General features: G+C 44.9%; 1 protein-coding gene across 2 annotated transcripts; it reads right to left on the bottom strand.

Annotated features, from left to right (window-relative positions):
* Nucleotides 1-904: 904 nt before the first annotated feature.
* On the bottom strand, nt 905-24,516 carry LOC8039331 (ras-related GTP-binding protein C). Of its 2 annotated transcripts, none has more exons than XM_029994544.4 (9): nt 24,488-24,516; nt 23,817-23,971; nt 21,961-22,055; nt 17,869-18,002; nt 16,698-16,897; nt 14,683-14,797; nt 10,259-10,401; nt 4,102-4,250; nt 905-1,353 (listed from the first exon to the last, which is right to left on the bottom strand). In XM_029994544.4, the coding sequence occupies exons 1-9, from the start codon at nt 24,488-24,490 to the stop codon at nt 1,208-1,210; spliced, it is 1,140 nt and encodes a 379-aa protein (XP_029850404.1). In that variant the 5' UTR covers nt 24,491-24,516; the 3' UTR covers nt 905-1,207. The 2 variants fall into 2 exon arrangements, with proteins under 2 accessions (XP_029850404.1, XP_002413356.1); XM_002413311.5 differs by having other exon boundaries at nt 24,374-24,511.
* Between the last annotated feature and the right edge of the window lie 29 nt (nt 24,517-24,545).

Genomic DNA, 24,545 nt, shown 5'->3' with positions numbered 1-24,545 from the left:
TCGAGGTTGTTCTTGCCATGCTAAATTCAAATCGGCCTTCTTTATGAGACGCACAACATCGATACAATCATTGCTATCCTAATGATTAGCTACATGACGATCCTAAATTTATTATTTATCTCAGGAGCTTTTTGGGTGTTACCGTGCACTGAATTAACCCAGAATCCCTGGCAATAGAGTTGCTGCTATTGTGACACTAGTTTTGTGGAAGCAACCACAGTTCGTGTGCTACGGTTACCCACATCCGGCATGTTACAAGTCCACAGACAGGGAGAGGCAGCGAATCATCATGGCTGCAATGTTTTCATAAGTTGTCGTATCCTTTAAATGTTTGACGTCGTTTACAAGTTTCTCTTATTAGCCATTTTTACGTGAGCTTTATTATACCAGTACTGTCGCATATTTGTTTCCTTGTATTATTTTTAAGTTTATTTTTTCTTGGTTTGACTTGGATACCATTTGCATACGCTCTAAGGAGATTCACCTCGCACCTGTGAATTTTGTCGCCATTTTTTATGTTTTGAGAATATATGAACGCAGGAGTTCATTACTCCAAACTATTAAGTTCTATAATCCATTTAACAAAATTCATAAAAGGAAAGTACAATGCGTGTCATTTATACAGCGGCCATATAACTCGTTTACAGTTATATGGCCCAATGTGGAAGGTAACTCTCAGAAATAAGTAATTGTAAAGTAATTGCATTACTTTTAAAAAGTAATTTGTAATTGCAATGAACTACTTTTGCGTAGTAGTAATTGTAATTGTAGTTAAACTACTTTTGGAGCTAAGTAATTGTAATTGTAATTAAATTACATTTTGAAAGTAATTTACCCATGTATGAAACCGAGGCATTGAATGGACATGCTGGCTGCATCTCCCGCTGGACAGAGGTACCAGATCTCACTCCAACACACGCTTTATTTGCAAGCCTCACAATCGTCGCAATTCCACTCTTTCCCTTCAATTAAATAAGGTGGGGCAAAGATACTATCCATTCTCGTATACACTCTTAAAACACGTCTTTTAAAGCTCTGTTTTCTAGTAACCAGAAGTGGGTTCAACCGTCTGGCCCTCCGCAAGAAGGGGGTGAAGCGGCAAACGCACTAAAAAAAGCTAACGGGGGCTCCGACTTGTGTCCGCGGCGTCGACACTCTCGGCCGGAGCGGGCTGTATGTACACGAGGGTGGGGTCGAGGAGTTGAGTTCACCGCGTCTCTGGGTACCCGTTGCTCAGGTTGAGGTCGACGGAGTTGTAGCCCGGGGTTCCGGCTGCCTGCGAGACCCGGCACTGGACTTCGAAGACCTCGTGGATAGCTTGCCGGAAGCACTGGAAGTTGTAGTCGATCAGCCCTGCAGAGGAGCGCGAGAGAGACCATCACCTCAGGGCTCCTGCACAAACTGGTATAAATGGGGTTTCGTAGTTTCGGAACGATATACCCAACAAAAGACTTAAAATTCCTATTCACGTGGCACCCAATCAAGTTTCAATTGGGTGCCACGTGCCGCCGGATTAACAATCCCCGGACCCGAATAAAACGGTGCGAGTAATTGGGCAGACGGGCCCTTGCCCGAATGACAGGTTGCGCGAGCAGGAGAGGGAATGCACCAAGATGGTGCCCGGCTCGCAGCACCCTATAGCGCTTCGTGGTAGGGTGTGCCCATCTTGCCAACCCCAGTTCCCCTCGGCCGGGTTCTGGGATCCAGCAGTGATCGCTACGAGCGAGAGATAGCTGAGGGTTTTGCAATCCGACACTCTGATCCCTTGTTTTCCCTCTTGAAGGGAGACGTCGAGCATCTGTGGCCACAGTTGATCGCCTTGACAACCCGCACGGCTCTAGCCACTGAACCACTCGGGCACGCACTCGCCATCAAATTTCCCTCTAACCTTCCGCACTCCTCCGTTTGATGCCTTTCTCCTTCGCCCTCTCTGTGCTCTTCCTCCTTTGTTAGCTTTCGGGTGGACCGGTTGAGATTCACCCCCTCCCTCTTCCCCATTTCTCCATCTCTCCTTGGGCTCTTGGTATTCGCCACTGCCTCTCATTAAATACTTGCATTGCAAGTCGAAAGATGTCTCGTCCTGTCCGTTCCTTCGTTTACTCTTTCTGATGTTAAAGATTTAAGTTGCACGTTGTTGCAAAATTTAACTTTTTTTAACATTTTAACATACTCAAATGTAATTGAACCTCTCGCGGTTCTGGTTCCAGTAGCAATGTCTTACTGTTACCTCAATTGCCATATAATTTAGTGTTTTAATGCACTTTTTTTTTTTTGTTCATTCATTGTACAAACTGTTAGCTCACGAACTGCCTATGGGTGGGACGACTCCTCAAACGTCATTTTAAAGCTTTTTTTTTTTCCTCTTGCCCCATCATTTGTACAAATGGAAATAAGCAATATACATAACCCTGAAGCCGGTTTCATGAAAACTGGAGATACCCCCCAAAAAAACACCCCGGACGTTTTCCAAGTACAGTGAAGCCTCGACGATACGTTCCTGGGTTTTGCATTTTCCCAGCTTTTACGTTCAGAAGCGCCAGTCCCGCCGAGCTCCCATAGGAAAACGTGCCAATTTCCTGCCCAGTGCGTTTGCTTTCCCGGTTCTTGCGTTGAAAAGGCAGCCGCCATAGCGCCAAATGATTCATGGACGGATTCATCACAAAACGACACGTCCGCGGATCGTCCGGCTCCCAGGCACATTCACACGGAGGGGGAGACGAGAGCCAGCGAGGATTGACCAAACCACTGCACAGTGGCACCATCGTCCAAGGGCCGATGCGATGTTTTGTCGCCACGGTTGCGGCGCTATCGCATTAATGCAAAAAATAATTGTTGTGTCCTGCTCTTGGCCACTGCAAGGGACAGAACACCGTGACAGGTTTAGCGCAAAGCGCGCTGTCTTTACTAATCCAAGGCATGACAGAAGTGTGGTCCCACTCAAGAACGGTCAGAGATGTCGTCCTGTCTATTTTCTGTCCCTTCTACGTTTTGGTGTTTCTTCTCTACCCCAGTCTCAAGTTAATTCAACATGATTAATATTCACCAGCTCGCCTGACCTTTACGATTTTTTCTACGGTCAGAGGTGATGTGACAGAGTCGCATCTAATCCGACCGTCCTTGAGCGTGACCCCTCCCCTCCCCCCACCTCGCGCACTCGCGGGGTGGAATTTTGACCTCCTTTCTGACCTCGCTTCGATGCCTCCCTCTTCCACCGTGGTCATGGAAAAACCAGAAAACTCGCCTGCGTCGCACCTTGTATATACCTACAGTGCAGGCACTGCGTGTTCCTTTCCCCTCGTATGGAGGTTGGCGTAAACACCTCCTTTCGATAGTTCAGTCTCTTTTTCTTTTATTTCCAATGGCACTGAGCAGGGCATGTGACGTTTTTAGTCCCAATGTGTGTTTCACTAACAATAAAGAAAAAAACATTTCTCTCTATAGTTCAGTCAGTAAAGCACTTAGCTCACAATCACATGGTTGTGGGGTCAAATCCTGCCAGAGAATTTTTTCTTTCAAGTTTTTCGTACGGCTCCCTATGGGCATATCCACTTCATATTACTCTGGTGGATGTCACGCTTTCCAATGTTGGTTTTCCGTTGCAGGAAATGTTACAATACAGCGATTTCTCGCTAGTATGGACAGCTCCGTTCCCCCCCAAAAATCGGCCACAATGTCAGTTGTCCATAATAACGACAGGAACGCACATATTTTTCCCGTTTGTCTCCGAAAATGGTGTCCATATAAGGGGTATCCCTATTATTGAGACACGACTGTAAATCGTTAGAAATATTTGTGAAATTCGGTCGATAAAACACATTCTGCGTTGATAGAAAGGACCCGTTCGAAGACGCAGTTTCGGGCGGGTGTGCACGATTTCCCTTGGCCACGCTCACATTGCATGGGGTGAAGAAATAAATAAACCTTCGTTCCATTCTCTCCCCAAAAAATAAAGGGTCTATGACCGAGTTGTGCTTGGCACCCGCTCCAAAAGCTGCTTCGGCAAACGAGTCTTTCCTGTTGTGTAAAGGGAAAGCAACAATTCATATCGTTGTTTCCCTTTCATCCCCGAGACCAAAGCGCATGCTTTCCCTTGACACTCACCCTGCTTGTCGAAGTTCTCCTCCCTGAGTATGCAGACCAGTGCCAGGAACCTGTTCACCTCTTGCAGGTACAGCACCGTGCCATTGTTCAGCTTGATGATGCTCGACGACTCGCTGTCAAACGTGCTTCCTTCGCCATCTGCCTGCAAACTTTACGGCAGCAAGGAAACACAAAGGGTTCTCCCAGATGCAAGACGACATGTGGCCTGTCAGCACAATAGCCAAACGTTTGAACTTCGTTCGTTTTCCTCGACGCAAGGATCTTGCGCGAGTTTATCTCGTTGCGACCGAGCGTTACATTGCGGCGTCGGGGTTTTCGCTCGTAGAAAAAAGCTGTTTGTCGCAATCGCTGCAGTTGCACTGTCCATTAATATGCCCCCTGTTGCCGCAAGTAGCCTAGAGGACCTGGTAATGGTGTGCAACAGTGTTACAGATATAAAGTATTGAAATTATGCTTTAAACGTGATAAAGGTTGTTCAGAAATGTTTGAGGCTGTCGTGCCATAGTGCCTCCGTAGAATCTTTCAAGTTTCAGCCTATCCAATGTTTTGAAATTTTTAGTAATATGCCCAAGTGTCATCAGTCCTTCAACCTTCAATTATTGCCTAAAAAATAAAAAATTGGGAGGATTTTGAAAGTCGACATTTAGCAGAATTGCATTGAATCTAGACGTGGAACACAAAATTAAAGGTGACTGCTTGTTACTGCAGTACGTTCAATGATCTATACATGTTTGGTACAACAAAGATATTAAGGAAATGATGATTGGACAACATCACTGGTTCTTTATCACACACCTCTTCATCAAATATTTGGTCATAAACCAGTCCAGGTGCATTCAGATAATGTAAGGACGAATGAAGAAATTAGAGTTCTGTTTTCTAAGGATAAGCTAAGGCATATTCTGAAAATACTCTTACTAGGGGGGGGGTAAGAAAATTTTATGTAGAGGAACCACCAAGACAAAAGTGGGTAAGAAACAATGTTACTCTAATAGATTTCAGCATTGCCAGCAAATAAAATCTCTACATATCACAAAGCCAAAATGTACACATATTGACAAGGAAAAGCACTTGGAAACTCCGACATTCAACCTTTGTGTGGCCTGTTTGACCGCACTTTCGGGCAAAATGCCACGAACTGCCTGCTCAAAAGTGCAAAATGCCCTTTCGAGCAAAATGCCAAGATATCCAGAGAAACATTTGTGTCCATTCAGCGTATCGGCCACTAAAGTGAAAGGAGGTAATAAAGAATATGTTGAATACAAAACCAATGGGAATGATTAGATTTGCATAAAAGACTTTTAGTGAAATTTAGACAAAGGGAAATAAATGGCTCTTTTTCAACTGAGCTAATTCTGGCATGGTAAGACTCGGCTGTCATAAGAGTCCTATTATGAGTAAGGATATAATTAATATTATTAATTGTAAGAGCAACCTAAACTCCTTAATTGCAGAATGTCTCAAGGGTCTGTATTGGGGCCTGGTTTATGCAACACCTACATAAATTTCCATCGCCACCTTTTGCATCACAACCTTTTCCATGTCGAGTATATTGATATGTACCGTATTTACACAATTGTAAATCGATTCCCCACATTGCACATAAAAAAAATCTTTAGATGCACATTTTTTTGCGAACACGTGAGGACGACAAAGTATCTATTGTCGCGCCGGTTCTGCATGAAAGGCTGCCCCAGCGGAGTCACAACCAAAACTATGATACACAGACACCAAACCTAGTTGTTCTGACCGCCTGACCATTTCCTTTTCGAAGTCCGAGAGGTCGTCGGGCACCTAAAAAAGACCACTTCGTCCGATTCCACGACTCACCGATCATCCTGTGCTACATGCGTCGAGGGCCCCCATGTTTATCGAGGGAGGATAAAAAGCCAGGAGACGACATCACACCAGACTCCGATTTTCGGTATTTCATAAAGAAGGGCTGTAGTGCGCTCGCAATTGCATTAAAAAACACGTTTCACAAATGCTGTTATTAAATGTTGTAGAAATTTAGCCTACAACACTTCTTAATTTCATGATATTTGACGTCACAAATCAAAAGAAGCGAGGATGTGAAAAGCAAAAGAGAAAAATGTCAAAAATAAAACTGCGCGCACGCGCGTAAAAAAATTTGTGTTTGCTTTGCACTATTTTTTTGCGCGTCCATGACTAGAACTTGCATCGTTTTAAACAACAACAAAAAGAAATATGACCTCTGGGGTGTCAGTGCCCCTTTAACATCCCGCGCCACTGCAGATTCCGCTGGAGCATCAACCGCTCTGACAGGTCGAACTTGCAACCAAGAGTGCAGTTGGTTGCTTCTGGGTGAAGAATGGCCACAAACGAGCACCGAAAACTGAAACTGCCCGGATGACGCATGTCAATACCAAAAAACATAGTTAGCTCTCTAGCACGATCTCGACACTCGATCGAAGGACGTACGACCTTGAATCATTCGGAGTGAGCGAGTCAGCCGAGACGCTGATCCAGCGGTCTCTGGAGTGGCTCTTACAAGAAGTGCCGCCACAGCGCACGGCACGCCCGACCCCCGGGAGTGGGCGCGCCGTGCGCTGTTCACCGCCGAAAATTCGAGTAAATTCGCGAATCGCTATCATAATACTCGTTCCCGCAAATAAAAAAAAAAATTGTAGAGCCCTTCTACTTTACATGAAGATGGAGGACCAGCGAAGCTGTTGTTTTCACGACGTCTAGGACGGTGCTTAGAGGACAATGCCCAGAGGATGACGTCTAGGACAACCTCGAGGACGACTTCTAGGACGATGCCTAGAGACGGTAACAAGGGATCAAGACCTCACTATCTAATAATGCCAAGGAAGGATGACTCACGCTGGCTGCCCCCTCTTTTTATTTTTATTTATTCATACCTGCCACGACCAATGGGGAGTTTTCTGTCAACATCCGCAGACACATTTTTTCCCAAATCCTAGCGCATAACAGCTTCGCTGTAAAATGAATTTGTAAAATGAGCGCACAGAATAGTGCAATGCTACAGGTACAACATGAACTCGTAACAAGCCGACGTGTTCTTGATTTTGCGATTGTTTCGTTTTTGTCGGCTGTGGAATGTTTTGGTTCGACTATAAGTCGACCCCACTTCAAAATTTAAAAAATTTAAATATGTGTCGACCTAGATTTGTGTAAATACGGTAGGGGGTACTGCTTCATTTAGTATTTACCCATTACTAAAAAGCTGGAAACCTTTCAGCTTTCTAGAAAGGTAAGAGAAACCTAGCTGCACCTGCTTGTCAGCAAACCATATTTTCATGAACTCGAGTAAACCTAAATTGATGTCGATAATGTTCCTGAACTCAAGTAAACCTTGAAGCAAATACCATGTAAGCCAATACTGGCAACTCCCGCGGATCACGGGCGAAAAGTGATCGCAGCGCCCCTGGCGAGCTCGGAGTCTCCGCTAGCAGACAAATTCTCCACAATGCATTGGTTTTGCCTATCTCCGTGCGAGGTGAGCAATGAAAAACAATTGTCACGGTTATTCGCTGCTTTGAATGTTAAAAAATAGGTTCCACCTCACGAGTCAAGGACATTTTCTTCGCGAGGGAAAGATGTTACAGCTTGTAGGGTGCAATTATCGGGCTCTCCCGAAGAGAACATTCCGCCAGAAGACTCGGAACTTATGTCTGCCAGGCAAGACACGAATGTACCTTCGCCCTGTTTCTTTGAAAAGGGTAATGTAAAAAATGTTTTAGAACATTGCTACGTTTCAACTTTATTGTGCATATCGATCAGTTCTTTTTGTTGTTGCAATTTCAATTTCTCATGATTGTATTGCTTAAAACCGTTTCGTCCAATAGCGAGCTGGCTATATCCCGATCGTCTCCGGATAAAGAAGCAAAAGGCAATTTTGAACAACGTACCTTACTGCGATGTCAGTATGCTCTGGAAAAAGACGATTGTGCGCATGCAAATCTGATGCTATTACTGAAATTAATAAAAGCCTAGTTACAAAAGAGAACAGCCGATGGACGGTCGTGCACCTCCCATTTTTCAAAGTCTACTTTCTTTTTATGTTAGAGGCGATGCTACGCCGCCGCGGTCGTTCTTCCTCCTGCGTTTATGTCTTTTGCTTGCTTTTTTCTTGCGCCTACTTGACGTTCGAACCATCGCGTATTTTGCTTTGTCTTGTTTGGCATAGTTTTTACTTTCTTTCCTTCGCTTCGTCGCTTACTACCACCGGTTCGTCTGCTACGCTATGCCCAGACGTTTGGAGGGCCGTCTGCAACTTTGTTGTTGTTGTTGTTTTTCCACTGTCGTCTATAATAACCTCCTATGTTCGCCTTCGATTGAGTTTCTGATCCGAAATCTTCATATGTACATTTTGATACTTAATAAATATATTAAGGAGTGTAAGCTCGTTATACATTTCTATTTGGATTTTATTTGAGTACGCGGTCACGTCTGCTAAGAGTCATCGTTGGTTTATCAACCGACTGCCTTCGGGCATACATTAGCGCATACTTGGGAGATGGCAGTCGTGCCATGTGCCGGCCATCTCCACTGCAAAAACCAGTTTTTCTGATGTGGTGAAAAATCCTTCTTCCGCTTCTCGAAGACCGAATAAACGTGAGTAATTAAGTTACTTCAAATTAAACTGGAACAGCTATCCAAGTTTGGCTTCAAAATCGCCACTGACGCCTCAACAGACGAATATTTCACCAAACAAAAGTTCAGCTGAAAACGCACTTTAGGCCTCTGATCGACACTAAAAAAAAGGCACGGTGTGAAAGGATTGCCTGGACATGCACGCCAACAAGTATACTGGAATGTACTTTTGAACTGCTGCGCCAAGTGAGCAAACAAACAACCTCCCAAAGTCACTGGGAAAAGAAAAGCGAAAGCAAAAAAGGTCACACACTGCTAGCACGTAGCAGATTGCAGCTCTTTTGTTCTTAGTTCCTACCAACGCCGCGAAAGCAAATAAACAAACGTGCAACATGCAGCTAAAAAAAAAAAAAAAAAAGTTAAGCTCTTTTTTTTTTTTTTTTTTTTTATAGTTTTGTTGTGTATTTTTTGCTTTGCTTGTTCTGGACTCAACACCGAGGGCGAGCACCACCTGCTAATTTTCAGCCGATGCCCCGTGCGATCGTCGTCGCTGAAGGAGGTCTTTGCTGGGTGATTTGTATTTTTGTATCGTCTCCTAACTTCTTCGTTGCAATCGCTGACCGCTGTTCACGACTGTTCTCCATTTCTTTTTATTTTCGTCTGGGATGGGGACCCCATCTTTTCTGCAAAGTTCGGAAAGTGTTTGCACGGTCATTTTTTTTGTTACTTTTTGTTTTTGTAATGCTGCAGAGACTGGTGCGCTTGCTCTGGTTATTTTACCATATTGTTTGTGCACGATTTAATAATCACCTATCCAGGTAAGAAATTGTGACAACGCAGTTTGTAACGGATAAACAGTAACTTCTTACGACGTAGTACGAGTGGCTAAACGCCCTTTTCCGCTTCCCAGATGCCTTTAAACGCGTGTGATCCCCCTGAGCGGCGTTTGAGACCTCTAAATAAACTGCTCTATCTTCGTTCATGCGCGCATTGTTATTTGTTTGTCGCTGCAGTTGCAGTCAGTGGATTCCGCTTTGCAAACGTGTTGACCGTAATGAATTGTTTCAGCTGTTGGGGTGAAGAAACGGGGCTCGCAAAGCTTGAGGACGTCGCGGAGCCTATGCTTTTCCATTGCGTTGTCCGCTTCCATAGACTCCGAGTGCGCTAGAGGCGCCACTGTCGCGTTCACCACCGCTCCCATAGGTTTTCGGAGGAGTTTCCAGTATTGGCGAAGCTATATCATATTTGCTTGAAGTTAAAACAAACATCTTCATTATCTCCATTATTTTGAAAACAACCTCATTTTCCCACAAAGAGAAAGTGTTGAAAAGAAAGGAAACCTGGAACTTATTAACCACACCGTCGATTGGAGGCAAGACAGTTCCAGTCGTTTTCCCACGAAAGCTGCAAAAACTGTGCATGTGCAAAAAAAAAAAAAAAAAGCAAAGCTTCTGCAACTAGAGCCAGTGCCTTGACATGACAGCAGAATCTTGAAATAGAGTTCTACTATGGTTTTCTTCACGGAGATCAAAGCAAGGTTCCAAATGAAAAAAAAAAAAAAAAAGGCAGGACATACCCATAAATGCCGGAAATGTCCATGACGACGTCGATCATGTCGCAACACAGCTCGTAAGACTGCATGTCGACAGGAGAGTTGTCCGTGGCAATGTACATCTTGGTCACCACGTCAAACAGGAATGCTTTGTCGATGCGAGAGTTCTGTGGCGGTAGGATCAACACAACGATTGACGCAAGTGTCCCGAAACGCTGAGCCCCTGCAGTACCAAAGATGAGCCTCCGCTTTTTGTTTGTATTTGCTACAAAGCTACAGGGTCACATATACTAAGGTAAATATTTCTTAGTCAGGGTGTCTAGCAAATTATTATTTTGAAATTCCCCGACTTTTCCAGGTTTTCCCCGACAATTTCAGGCGAAATTTCCTGACCACCATAGAGGCGGTTAAATATATAAGACCATTATAACACAAGGCATTTAGCAATGAGCACTGTGAGCATCATTTTGCACGGGCTTAATCAAACTTGCGTATACCAAAATATTTGGGTTCGTCCAGTCCGAATTAAACAAGCACTTTCTCGCCGCCGGCATCTTCAGTGAAGAGGCCACTTCCGGAAACACGATGAAAACACGACGCTCAAACACACGCGTCAATAACCGAATGGCAGCACGGCACATTGCTGCCAGATGCACACTTTCGGATACTTTCGGCTTAATGCTTGAATTGAATTGGGGTCTGCGGCTTTCCCATTTGTTACTATATCCAGAAGCTCTAACTGGATCCAGCCTAATGTCGTGCCCTCAAACCAATGTAATCCAAGGCTTGGACTGGATTTGTCGGCTGTTCCCTTTGCATCGTGTAGCAGACTCTACATCAGGTAAGCAGAGCCCGTGCTCCGCTCTAAGCAGAATTGATTGCCTATTTTTCTGCCCCCAAGTCCTCAGGTGTTTGCTCAGGGCACTCAATGGCGATTCCAGCTCAATTTTCCTGACTGGCCTCGCTTTTTGAATATATTCCGGACAATTCCCTGATTTTTCCCGGTAATTAAAATTTCCCCGACAATTGCCGGTTTTCCCGGTCACTAGACACCCTGCTTTGTGCAACTACATGCTGGCATCCACAGGTTCTATAGACCGCTAACAGAACGCATACGAAGTGTGAAGCTTTAGGTATGAAAAGGGCTAACGCAGTGAAGTAAAATTAGTTGTACAACTGATCTGACTAGATTAGTGTCGTGATGTAGGCGAGTTGGTTCATGGTAACGGAAATAAATGGCGCGCAAAAAATACACAAGGACAAAAGGAAGGTGCGAACGACACAAGCGCTGAACTCACAACTAAACATTAATTGAAAAAACACCAACGAAGTAAACCGCACTATCGCTTCAGCATGTGTCAAAATAGGCAATTTCTTTTTTGTGAAGAAAAACCGATGTTTGGCTGACGCATGCATCTTGCCCCTCTTTTGTTATTGCATACGCTTCCAGTAATTCTCTGGTAGTTTTATCTGTGCCCCTCCCAATGATGGTGATGTTATTGAATGGGGGCTGGCATTTACAGGCAGCACAATGCAGAGGCAAGTGACCGGAGTGCCCAGTCATGTTCATGTGCCCTGTCATTAATGCATCGGCCAGTTTGGCCGATGTACACTCTACCGCAGCTTAGTGGTATCTTGTATACCACCCCCACCACACATCAACATACTTGTTCCTGTGCCTGACGGCACATTGGCTCTTGCCCCCAGCCTTATCCACAATTCTAAGGCAGAGTTGCGCCAACTTTCGAGGTGCCGAAAAAAAAGTGAAAGCCGTTTACCACTCCCTGAAACGCCAAATTGGAGCGCAGCTCTTGAGGAGGACGAGGGAAGGGTACTGAGGGCCACGTGTTCTCGGGGGGGGGGGGGGGGGGGGGGGGGTGTTACGTGACCCGCCCCGAGGGCACGTGACCTTGGTGGGGTCACGTGGGGGCAATCACGTGCCCCCTCAGAGGTCACGTGACCTCAGGAGGGGGTCATGTGACCTCGGGGTGTCACGTGACTCCCCAGGTCACGTGACCAAAATTTTTCCGCTAGCGGGCAAATTTTTTCTGGTACATTTAGCGGGGAAATTTTTCTGCTAGATTTAGCGGGCAAATTTTTTCCGCTAGATTTAGCAAGGAAATTTTTCCGCTAGATTTATCAGGCAAATTTTACCGCTAGATTTAGTGGGGAAATTTACCCATAATGCACCGCGCAATTACGCCGACGGCGCTCAAGCCGGAAACGGGCGCCTAAGAGCTGCGCTCTAAAACAACAGGGACGTCAAACCGCCCGCTACCTTTTTCAAATTGTGCGAGATTTTATGCATGTAAGGGAGCACCCGGGGTCTGGTTGTGGGTCTCTCTTTTTTCTGACTTGACCCTCCTTTAATCTTTTTTACAAACGTCTGCGCCACTGCCAGAATAACTGACGCTGGGAAGCCGGCATCTGTCAGCCGCTGTACCTGCATCTTAAAACTTTCTGACATTGAATGGTAGCACGACTTTTCCAAGGCGGTCTGGAGGCAAGAGGACGCAATGCTCCTTTTACTAGTTAAGAGTGGGCGGAATCATAAGGGAGAAGTCCCTTCTTAGAGTGTGGTTGGTAAAGCCAACACATGTGACTTTCTTCAAAATCTAGTCTAAGGTCTAAAAATTGGAGGTGTGTCCCATCCTGTAGTTCATGGGTAAACCTTAGCCCCCCAGAATGCTGACTGAACACATCCAACACTGCTTTTACAGTCCTGTCCTCAGGGGCACCTTCAGACCTTCTTGTGACTACTAGATAATCGTCAACGTATCTAAAAACTTTGTTAACACACTCCTCATCTAAGTCTTCATTAAATGCCCAATCACATTTAGCCAAGAAAATGTCACAAGGTACCGGCACTACACAAGAGCCAATGCAAATTCCTTCTTTTTGCACATAGTAGCTATCATCATACATGATTAATGTCGACTGCAAATTTATTATTTGCACTCAACATTAATCTTGTATGACGATAGATACTATGTGCAAAAAGAAGGAATTTGCATTGGCTCTTGTGTAGCGCCGGTACTTTGTGACATTTTTTTTAGACAGCTTAGATGGAAAAAGGATGTCATAAAACGATTTTACAACGAAGAAAAAAAATTTTTAGAGCTATATTTACGGCGCTATACGAATTTGTAGATGGCGCTCGCGGGAGCCGCCGCTGGTCACGTGGTAGGCCGGCGTTCGCACAACGCTCAGCGTTGTGCGAATGCCGCTTCAACGCGTTTCTCCACGCCGCCGTCGCCGCTGCCGCACAAGTTCGTCTGCTTCGGGGCGCCGCCGCCGTCGTCTGACCGGCGCACAGGTCTATCACGTCTGCTTGCGCTTTTTCATGAGTTTTCTTTGGGCTCTAAAAGTTACTTATTCATCTTAGTTTTTTGTTATACTTCAAACAAAGATGAATAAGTTACTTTTAGAGGCCATAGGAAGCTTCCGAAAGAGCGCAAGCACCACATGACAAATATGGGCCCGTCAAGGGCCACTTTTCCGCGGCGCCCGCCGGCGCCAGCTAGAAATGCGTATAGTGCCGTAAATATAGTTCTCAAAAATTTTTTTCTTGGTTGTAGAATTGTTTTATGATATCCTTTTTCCATCTAAGCTGTTTAAAAAAAATGTTTTTTTTCCTTTGCATGTGTCCTTAAAGGGAGGGTCAAGTCAGAAAAAAGAGAGACCCACAACCAGACCCCAGGTGCTCCCTTACATGCATAAAATCTCGCACAATTTGAAAAAGGTAGCTGGGCGGTTTGACGTCTCTGTTGTTTTTTCGGCACCTCAAAAGTTGGCGCAACTCTGCCCTAGAATTGCGGATAAGGCTGGGGGCAAGAGCCAATGTGCCGTAAGGCACAGGAACAAGTATGCTGATGTGTGGTGGGGGTGGTATACAAGATCCCACTAAGCTGCGGAAGAGTGTACATCGGCCAAACTGGCCGATGCATTAATGACAGGGCACATGAACATGACTGGGCACTCCGGTCACTTGCCTCTGCATTGCGCTGCCTGTAAATGCCAGCCCCCCATTCAATAACATCACCATCATTGGGAGGGGCACAGATAAAACTACCAGAGAATTAGTGGAAGCATATGCAATAACAAAAGATGGGCAAGATGCATGCGTCAGCCAAACATCGGTTTTTCTTCACAAAAAAGAAATTGCCTATCTTGACACGTGCTGAAGCGATAGTGCGGTTTACTTCGTTGGTGTTTTTTCAATTAATGTTTAGTTGTGAGTTCAGCGCTTGTGTCGTTCGCACCTTCCTTTCGTCCTTGCGTATTTTTTGCGCGCTGTTTATTTCCGTGATCTGACTACCTTGATACAGTTGGAAACTAGCCCTCCTTTCCAAGTCTGCATTTATCAAGGTTAATATCAAACTAAACCTACAAACCAATTGTCCCGGTTTCCTCTAACGTACATATGTGCAAAACGGGCGGGAACTCACCGATATAAAGATGTTGAGGAGGTTTTCTAACGTTGGCAGCTCGGGAATGAGCTTCTGCAGCACTTTGCTAAAGGCCTCAAAGATGGAGTGGTCGTATATGCTCGTCAGGTAGAAGCTGCAAGGATTCAGAAAGTTTGAATCTTGGTGTGCGTTGGTAAAACACATTGCAACGCAAGTCTTTTAAGTTCTTTACATTACCCACCATTTCACAACCGATACCGGGATCAGCGAAGGAAGGACTGCATTCAAGCATTCTCTAGGCTTTTCTCAGGGGGCCACGAACCGCTTGTTGCACTCCGGTACAATTAATTTGTGAATTAATGTCTCCCACCAGTAACACGCAGACTAGAAAACTATTTGTGCTTGCATCCAGTGCCACTGGTTGTTATTGTTAAAAGTGAAACAAAATTCTGTTACATGTGCAATATCTTACACATGTAACATTAGACACCGACCGTGATGCTACTACTCTATTGCAACAAAAATTAAAGGCCGACGACCAGTTCGCGCTTTCCACTTTTCTCCCGCTTCCTCCTCTCCCCTCTTCTACCCTGTCCACCTTTGCCTGTTTCCTCCTCCCCCCATGGTGAGGAGGATCTTCTGCCTTGCAGAATCTCGAGTCCGGTTGTCGGCCTTTAAAGGGGCCCTCCGGAGCGTTCTGCGATGGTCTATTTATGGCGGTAACTCAATCTACAGGCCCTAAGGATCTTAAAAATCATAAAATTACGGTCATGCGCGAAGGATTTCCCTATTAAAATTGCTATCAAAGTCCCCGGCACGCCCCCCTTTCTGAGATGACCCCGGAAAACGGGAGGGGCATCTCTTTACGCGTCAGCCAATAGCAAGCAAAGGATTCCGGCGTCACTGCGCGTCACCAACGCGGCCGACCGCCGACCCGCGGAGGAATCTCTCGAAAACGCGCAGACCGTCGTCAAGGGACCCGGACTTTGTGCTCGGCAGTTGTCGTTCGTCGCACCGCACCGTCGCGCTGCTACTGCAATACGCAGTCGCATCCCACAGATGACAAGGAAAAGTTTGACTCGTTCACGTGGAAGGATCGCAAAGCTGGCTTCGGAGTCTGGATCCACGGGAAGAAGGAACATGTGTCCCGCAAACGCATGCCTGCAGACGCCCCGGGAAGCAGACGAGCCGACGCGCCGACGCATCACCCCCTAGCAACAAGTTTGCAGGGAGAAAACATAGTTCGCTGGTTTTGGAGCGATAGTTGCGGACTATGTTTCCCGCACCACAATCAGTTTACGTTTTTCTCAAACTCTAATTTACAACAAGCTTAAAAAGTGTTGCAATAATAACGTTCGCATTCACCGCGAGATGCAGCATTTCCATTGGTCAAGTTTTAGCGATAGGCAGGGAATGGGGGATTGTCTTCCAAGAGAAAATAGTCCCGATATATTTCTTCTGCCATCTGCTTAATAAACGGTTTTGTAATCTAAAACTTTGTATACATATTAACTTGCACGTACTATGCAACATTACAACATAAACAGACGATCGCAGAAAGCTCCGGAGGGCCCCTTTAAGGGTACTCTTAACTTTTATATTAAACAGAAATTATGAAGCAGCCATACACTAAAGCACACACAGTTTTAGAGCTTGATTAAAGTTTATAGCATAATTTTGCACAAATTTTTGCATCTGCACCTTAACGAAATCTTGCCCACTGTGGAGGTCTCTTGTGACAAGACTTTCTAGCCACTAATATAAATGGAAGACATTTGTTGTGGACATCCTAAAGGAGTATGGACACAAAATTTGAGCGTCTCTTTAATTGTTTAGCGGCAATGTTGTGGCAACATCACAGAGACACCAACTTTTTATAGAAAAATAAAAAAATACAGCATAAGTTTAAAAAAATAAATCAAACAATGACCAAATTGCACCTGGTGGATGTTACCAAAGCTTTCTGGACTTGGGTCAAGGCGACCACAGTCAACAACAGAACGAGAACACCAGGGCGTGTCTTTGGTGCAGGAGACGTCGGAGGCCCCACCCACCTGAGCTGTACGTTGTCAAGGCCCACGTCGGCGAGGTCGTCCGAGGCCCTTTGGTGGATCTCCCGCTGGGTCTCGATCTTGTGGTCGTCCGACAGGCCGTCCACCTTGTGGATGAACACCTCGATCTTCATCTCGGGGTTCACCTTGGTCGCCATGGTCACCGTCTTGTTCAGCTTCTGCAGGGCCTCCATGTAGTCGTCCTGGGGAACAGCAACACCAGCCAGAAGCGATTTGACAATTTTGACTCTCGAAGCACATTTCCTCATAGTTCGGCCCCTATAGACAATAGTTCTACAACTGGATTCAAAAAAACTCGGAAGCTCTCTGATCTCCCGAGTTTCCTTGGCCATCACTGCCCCCAAAGTGAAGTGCTTTCACAGTTTAAAGGCACAGAGAGGATCTAAGCCATTCGTTGATGCGCAGCTATGTCCTAAACACTCCCTAATATCTGCATTATTGTTTACATGCTCCCTAGGCTTCTGCACTGCTTTAGTGCATCGATGCAGAGGTCGTGAACGGTTCTTTGGCTATTAATCTAGAAAGGCATTCGTTTCTCGAGATTAAAAAGTCTGAACACATGTGGTATAGACAGATGCAGCATGTAAGTCAATCAGCAAGAACAGACTGAGTCTACTTTCACAGAAAGCGTGTCAAAAGCCAATGTTGCAATTCACGGTAAATTTTTAAGCGCAGAAACCAGTGGCGCAGCCAGGAATTTTTTCGGGGGGTGGCTGAGGTGGCTAGGATGTATATGAGTTGGAGTGTAGAGGGGGAGAAGGGGGGGTCCAAATGTGTGTGGATGTTATAGGGTTGGCTGGATTTCGAGGGGGGCTGAAGCATCATTAGCTTCCCCCCCTGGCTACACCACTGGTAGGAGCTTCCTGTTAACCTGTAACTAATACTCTAAAAAAAAAAGGGCACTTGAAATAAAGAAATATTTCCTCCTAGAAAACATCACCAACCATGGTGGATGTCAAAGAGAGTGTACGAGTGATATCATTAAACGAGTTACCTAAAATCAACTAATGAACTTTAGGAATATTCACCTTAGCTAGCACATTTCAATTAGGAGCTTGTTGCCCATCGTCAGAATACGCCAGAACTGTTGTTAGAACTCGGACAACAAAAACTCTGCTTCGCGCTCTTCTCCGGCAAAGAAGGAAGGACGAACCTGGGCGTCTATAACAAACACGAGGGCACCCCAGCCTCCAAAGACGTTCTTGAAGTCGGAGACCTGGTCGAAGAAGTCCACCTGGCCTGGGATGTCCCAGATGTCCAGTCTGACAAAGGAGCTGTTTGAGGTATCTGTGCACGCAAAAGTCAATCCACGAGTCACACACCGGGGTAATGACGCGAAAGAATGTGGCCACGACAGTATGTGGCGGCGAGACAAGACGGTGCAAGAAGTGGAGTCGACAACAGACGCAGCCTACTTAGCAAGAACTGCTCCAAAAGTTCCAAATCTGATTGTGGGTACACTTGATTTGTGAGACCGAAAGCTCTTAAAGGAGTATGAAGGGTGTACACTGCCAGTAGAGGCTGACTTTCGTAAAACCCCCCAAAAATTCTTTCACACTTCTTCCTCTACAGGGTGAGGCCGCAAGGACCATCACGTTTGGCATGCCTTGCAAAACTGGAATTCCAAACGTACATACTAGAAACTGGGCAAGCGAACGTTCTTCGCAAGGAATTTTTGTTAAATTTTTTTTTTATGAACTAGGAGGCGAAATATTAAAAATAAAGCAAAAACAGCGGCCGAGAATTTCTTTATGTCATATTTCCGATGTTTGTCGTCTGCATGCGCTGGTTTGCGAGCTTGCTCCAAGGTGGTCATCGTTGGTATATTTTGTTAAAATTATTAATTATTGCTATCACCTCACTCGTCGCCAGCCCCTAGTTGGCGTTCTCGGCATTTTTGCGTTCAGCGAGCCACCTGAGAGCAAGCTCGCAAACCAGTGAGCAGAGGACGAGCCGGCTGGTATAGGACATAGAAAATACATGGCCGACGTTTTTTTATTTATTTTTAATATTTCACCACCTCCGAGCTAAGCTCTAAAGAGATTAGGCATAAAAACTTCTTGCAACATGACGTTTACGTGCTCAGGTTCAAGAATGAACGTTTGGAACTCGAATTTTGCAAGGCGTGCCAACTGTGCTGCTCTTCACGGCCTGACCCTGCATCATCATTTCTTCCAAACCCTTGCCCGACACTAAAGGTGACCTACTAGGCCTCTGGCTGAAAACGCACCTTTAACTTCCTCGTCTCAATACTCTACTACTACCCCCAAAATAAAATCCCCCAAAAAACTTTCTCATTTTAATGTCAATCAGCAGTGGAAGTACCATATGTACCATGTGCACACCATCGGCTCACTTTGTCTGCATGCGTGCAGTGCCCAGTTATTGTATGAACGCACACTGTTTTGCAAACAGTGAGCTGGCAAATAATTTCAAGCATCAATGAGCGTTGGGCAGGTATCCTCTTTAGTGATACATTTATCAAGCTCTTATTTAATATTAACCTAAAAAACGAAAGGACATCCTTACGTAGGGACTAGGCGTAGCAATGTAAATGAGCAAACATGGCTGACAAGCGCAACGCCATGTGTGCCAGTGCTCTATCTCTTTATCACACCACTTAAATCCACTCTGCCTTATACATTGCTCAACCCAAGCCATACGTGATATACTAACCAATCTTTGTTGCAAGCAGTTTACTCATTGAATAATAATAATAATAATAATTTTATTGCAAACGAACAAAGCGAGTGTGAAGTCAGACCTGCCTAAGCCACAATGGGCTTGACTGGCAGCGTCTTACATTCAGTGAAACCAGCTGTATGCAAAAGGAAACATGTAAAATAAAATCCAAACAAAGAAATTGGAATAAAAAAGCAAACTAGTGAGCACTTTACAAACTAAAATTTCGCGGGGCTTTCTTGAGCTTGTATTTCATTCTTCAATTAAAAATACTAGGGTGTAGTTTGTTCAGAAATGCTGATACAAAATAACTACGAGCTCTTTTTCCAAATCTTGTCAGCCATTGAAGCATCTGGTAATGCTCTTCGGGTTAAGAATGCGGGAAGGTACATATAGAATTTTAAATTGACTATCCCAAAAATGCGTATGAACAGTTTCCATCAATAGCGAGTTAAAATCAGGTAAAAGCAACGCTTTAAATATATCAATGTTCTTTCCAAGCCCCAGGAAATGTTCCTTAACAAAGACAACAGAATCAAATTAATTAAAAATTGCCAACTGAGAGCACAACGACCATACACGGTGATGCCATAACGGAGCACAATGTAGACTAGAGCATGTACAACAATGTTTTGAACGGATAGTGTCATAAAGTATCTAGTGCTGTATAACAAAGACACAGCACGAATTTTCTTACATACATGAGCAAGATGAAAGATCCAGGCTAGGTCACTGTCAAAGAATAAGCCAAGATATTATACAGACGATGTATGCTGTATAGGCTCCTATGCACATTATAGGCACCCAGACGTATGTAACCATAAAAAGGAGGTCATAATAACGACGACGAAAGTAATCCCTAGAGAAGGGGAACAAGAGGGACAAAGGACAAACATAAATCTCCAAACACAGCTAGGTGACTGGTGAGCGACCGAAAAAATCCGCCTGGTCCGGGTATCGAACTTGGGACCTCTCCATTACAAGTGGAGCGCTCTCATAATAACTTTTTTCAAAGGGTTGTGGGAACATATAAGTTGCATTTTGGATGCATTGACTTTAATTAAATTAGCTTGAAACCAGTACATAGTTTTAATTGCTGCAGTTTGTAAAGACAAAAAGGCATCTAAATAATTGGATACTCTAGATCAGGGGTGGCCAGTCTGGCCTGGCCTAAGAGCCGCAAACAAAACCAAGGGACTTCTAAGAGCCGCGGGGAGGGGGGCAAACTTAACCTTTGTTCAGAGTCTGCCCAAACTGCAAGCTGCAGTGTGCTTTATTCTGAAATCCTTTCTTCTTTTTTTTTCTGGGGAAACGCGGAAAGGGTCGAAAGAAGGGGGGGGGGGGGGGGGGTTCCCTTACGAGGGATCCGCGAGCCGCACTTGGACCAGCAAAGAGCCGCATGCGGCTCGCGAGCCGCGGTTTGGCCACCCCTGCTCTAGATAAAATAATAGTATTGTCAGCATATTGAAATTGGTACCACAATGGAGAGGTCATTAACATAAAGATTATATAAGACAGAGCCCTGGGGGACTCCAGCTTTGATTGAAAAGAATACGCTTTGATACCCTTTAAATGAAACTGACGCCTATCCTGTAAAGTTTTCCAGTAGCAGTAGAAAAGGTGACTCTTCATTCTCTAGCATATTTTACAAACTCGTGAGTTTGTAAAATTCAGAAAACCTGACAAGTTTCGCTGCCGGAAAAGACCTTACTCATTCCTCTTATCAGAACTGATATGCTGCGAACAATTATTAGCATCAACTATCTTAGCATTAAAGCTTTAAGGCATATTCTTTTAATCTTTGCTCTTTGACCTATCAAATGTACAGTGCTAGTCAAACTCGAACGGAACACTTGTGGAATATTGAATGCAGAAAAGAGACAAAATATTAGAGAACTGCGCATATTTATGTAAACTGAAGGCATGTTTCGCACATAGTGAGACACTTAGAGAAATAGCTTAGTGTTAGCACCAGCTATTCAGGCACACATAGAAATAAATAAAATAAAAGAAGGCAAGGATAGGATTAGTATGTGTTCCAGATAAGTTTGCTGAGCACTGTACATGCTCAGTTGAACATGTACATTCAGCAAAGCCTTTCTTCAGAGTTAATAGCTCATGCTCAAAGTTTTTGTAAACCCTTGAACAAAATACAAGCATGGTGATGTTTGCAAATTATTGGCACAACAGTAGCGGAGGTTTTACTGAGCTGCACAGGATACAGACAAATGAAGCTTGTGGAATGTTGGGAAACAAGTTGTAATCCTCACTGCATTCACCTTGAATGCAAGATCAGTGCATATTTGCATTTTACTTGCACAAGCCATGATCAAGTGGCAAATGTTACCACTTAAATTTAGTTTCACAGGAATTTAGGTGGCAATTCCATCAGAACGCTAGCCATGCCAGTAGTAGTGTTTGAGATGTTTGGAATTGTGAACTAACTGTGATCCAAGCACTGCACACGCAGGCACAGTTGTTAAGTGCCATTTGGGAGAACTGTGCTTCAGTCTCAGACACACAAGCACATGCACAAAAGCGAAAAAGATACTATCAGCAATACCATTTCGCACAATTTTGTTTGTGCTTTCCAGGAACAAAGTCTCGTTGGGGGACATCTTGTGGAAAACCACTTTTTCTATAGAAGACTTGCCACTCCTGCAAAAGAGAATGAAGACGTGCCTGTGATTACATGAGACATATCAAGATCATCATTGCATGGTAACGTGAAGGGAGAACTTTGCTCATGATCAGCCCGAGGACGCAGTCCGACCATCGATTAACCAAAGCTATGATAGTGTGATTTGCATCGCCAAATACCGTGCAAGCTGCATATCAGCAGATACCTTAAGTAGACAATGCAAGCATGTAAGAGCTAGATATATACATACCTTGTATACAATGTCCTATTTGCTCTACTTGAGTGCAGCACAAATTATCCACCTTCAATGCTCGTCAGAAACAATAACAGCTACACCGTCGCAGATATTAGCAAGGGACGTCAATGCCGAGCGAGCATAAAATAACCAAACAGTGTCCTTGACCTTGGTATACAAGACCTTGCTATCTGAATGCTACAAGAGTCAAGATTTTGAAGAGTATTTACTTAACAGCATTTACATTAAGTCGCTCGAAAGCCATAGAAAGCATTGTACAACAATGTTTACATGGGGTGAGGTTGGCACCCCTTCATAGTCGGTACCTGTTTACCCCCGCTGAAAAAGCGTGACCATTGGAAAATGGGGATCCGTAACACGCTTTGCACAGGGACAAAGTGATATCTTAGAAATAAATAGTGGAAAGGTCAAGTACAAACTGACAGAACAAGCGCTAACTCACAACTGTCTTCAGTGTGAATATTCAAACGACAGTTGTGAGTTAGCGCTTGTTTCGTCAGTTTGTACTTTACCTTCGCGCTATTTGTTTCTGAGATACATATCCAACTAGCCCACCTTAATATTTTAGTACACAAAGGGATAGTTAAAGGAGCTGTGCAACGATATTCATTTGGAATGTTTTTTTCTGTACACGAGCTTACTGGCACACCAGGGACTCAAGGATACTCACACGCAACGCCATTGGCCAAGAAACTCCTTTGCTGCGGTGTAATTGCAAGGACAAAAGCGATCATTTTCATTCAATCTCTCCTTTGCAAAATTTGATGACGTAACTCGGGGATTGCAGTACACCCAAGTGACGATATTTGAATGCGGTTCATAGATTGGACCCGACCATTGCGTGGGCACTCGACTTGTGCTCGTGACAATTGCTAGCTCGAGAAGCATTCGGGTTGTGACCCGTGTCCAATCGCTGCAACGGCGACAACAGCCGAGCCATAACAATGTCTGGAACTCAGCGCGTGTCCTGCGCTTTGCCAACCCCAGCGCGTGGCTATGATCAACACTGGCGGCATATAATCGGCTCCAGATCACGTGGCCGCTTGTTCTGGCTGCGAGTTGAGGGGGTGAACGCTGCTCATTTTTCTTTAATTTTTTTCTGAGTCTTCTATTGCGTGGGGTGAAAAACGAACGCGTGTTTTATAGGTCATTAACGTCAGGGATCCGTTTTAAGCGGTATTTGCGCAAAGTACAAAAATTGTTGCATTGCTCCTTTAAAAGGTATAAATTGTTTAGACAAAGGGAAATTATACTATGAGGGATCAGACTGGCTTAAAACATACCAGTCTATTATTTGGGCAATCACTGCAAAACCGGGATAGCAACATGCAGTTCTGACTGCACGACATATGGGCACTGGGAGACAATGTGTTCTCGGGATACTTGGTTCCCACACACGATTAATAAAACACGCACTGCTCACTGATCATTAACGACAGTGATGACCCGAGGTTTGGGTGGGGGGTGTAAGCAACTGGGGTAAGTCTAAGCCAGGAACTAGGACGATGCCTGAACAGCTTACCCTTTGGAACCCATAAGTAGGATCTTGCGTTTCCTGCCGCACTGTGTATCATGTGGCTGCTCTCCCTCGGCTTCGTCAGATCCATACGCATAGTCACGAGGCAAAGATCCGACGTGATAGTTCGACGAATAGCCATCCTCGTCTTCGGCAAATGACTGAAAAAAGAAAGATCGAAAGCACAGCGCGTATAGCTACATACTGAAGCCGGCGGCACCTTTCCCAGACTGTAGCTACACTATTTCTAGACGACAGACGTTGCCTCTCACGATTCAAACGTCACAAGTGCGGGGCCACACGGCGGAATCACTAGCTTTTGAACTTGGCCGATAAACGCCTCCCGAGATCGAGGGAGCTTCGCCGAGGCAACGGACACTCGCGTGCACGCTGAATGGCCAGATACGCGACGCCTGGTATTCTACTGCACGCGCGGACACTTGGAAGAAGTTACTACAACGCCTACAATCGGAATTGGGCGACACAAAAACAAGACCACATCGTTGTTGCAGACTGCGTGTCGCTAACGGAGCCCTCCCAGACACGTTTGCGGACCGTCTAACCATTGTCACGATGCGGGCGATGTTCCGACACAACGTTCACACGTTCCCGAATCTCGGTTGGGAACCAAAGATGAATTTTTCTGCTTGAGAATCGCTCTAGAAAAAGGACGATACCATAATTACAAACTTTCCGCACACCTAACCATCATATGACAGACCCCTCCTCCCCCTC

Source organism: Ixodes scapularis, unplaced genomic scaffold, assembly GCF_016920785.2.
Source record: "Ixodes scapularis isolate PalLabHiFi unplaced genomic scaffold, ASM1692078v2 PGA_scaffold2__306_contigs__length_199485367, whole genome shotgun sequence".
Taxonomy (NCBI): domain Eukaryota; kingdom Metazoa; phylum Arthropoda; class Arachnida; order Ixodida; family Ixodidae; genus Ixodes; species Ixodes scapularis.
The sequence above is the reverse complement of the archived record's forward strand: the minus strand, read 5'-3'. Positions and strand labels throughout refer to the sequence as shown.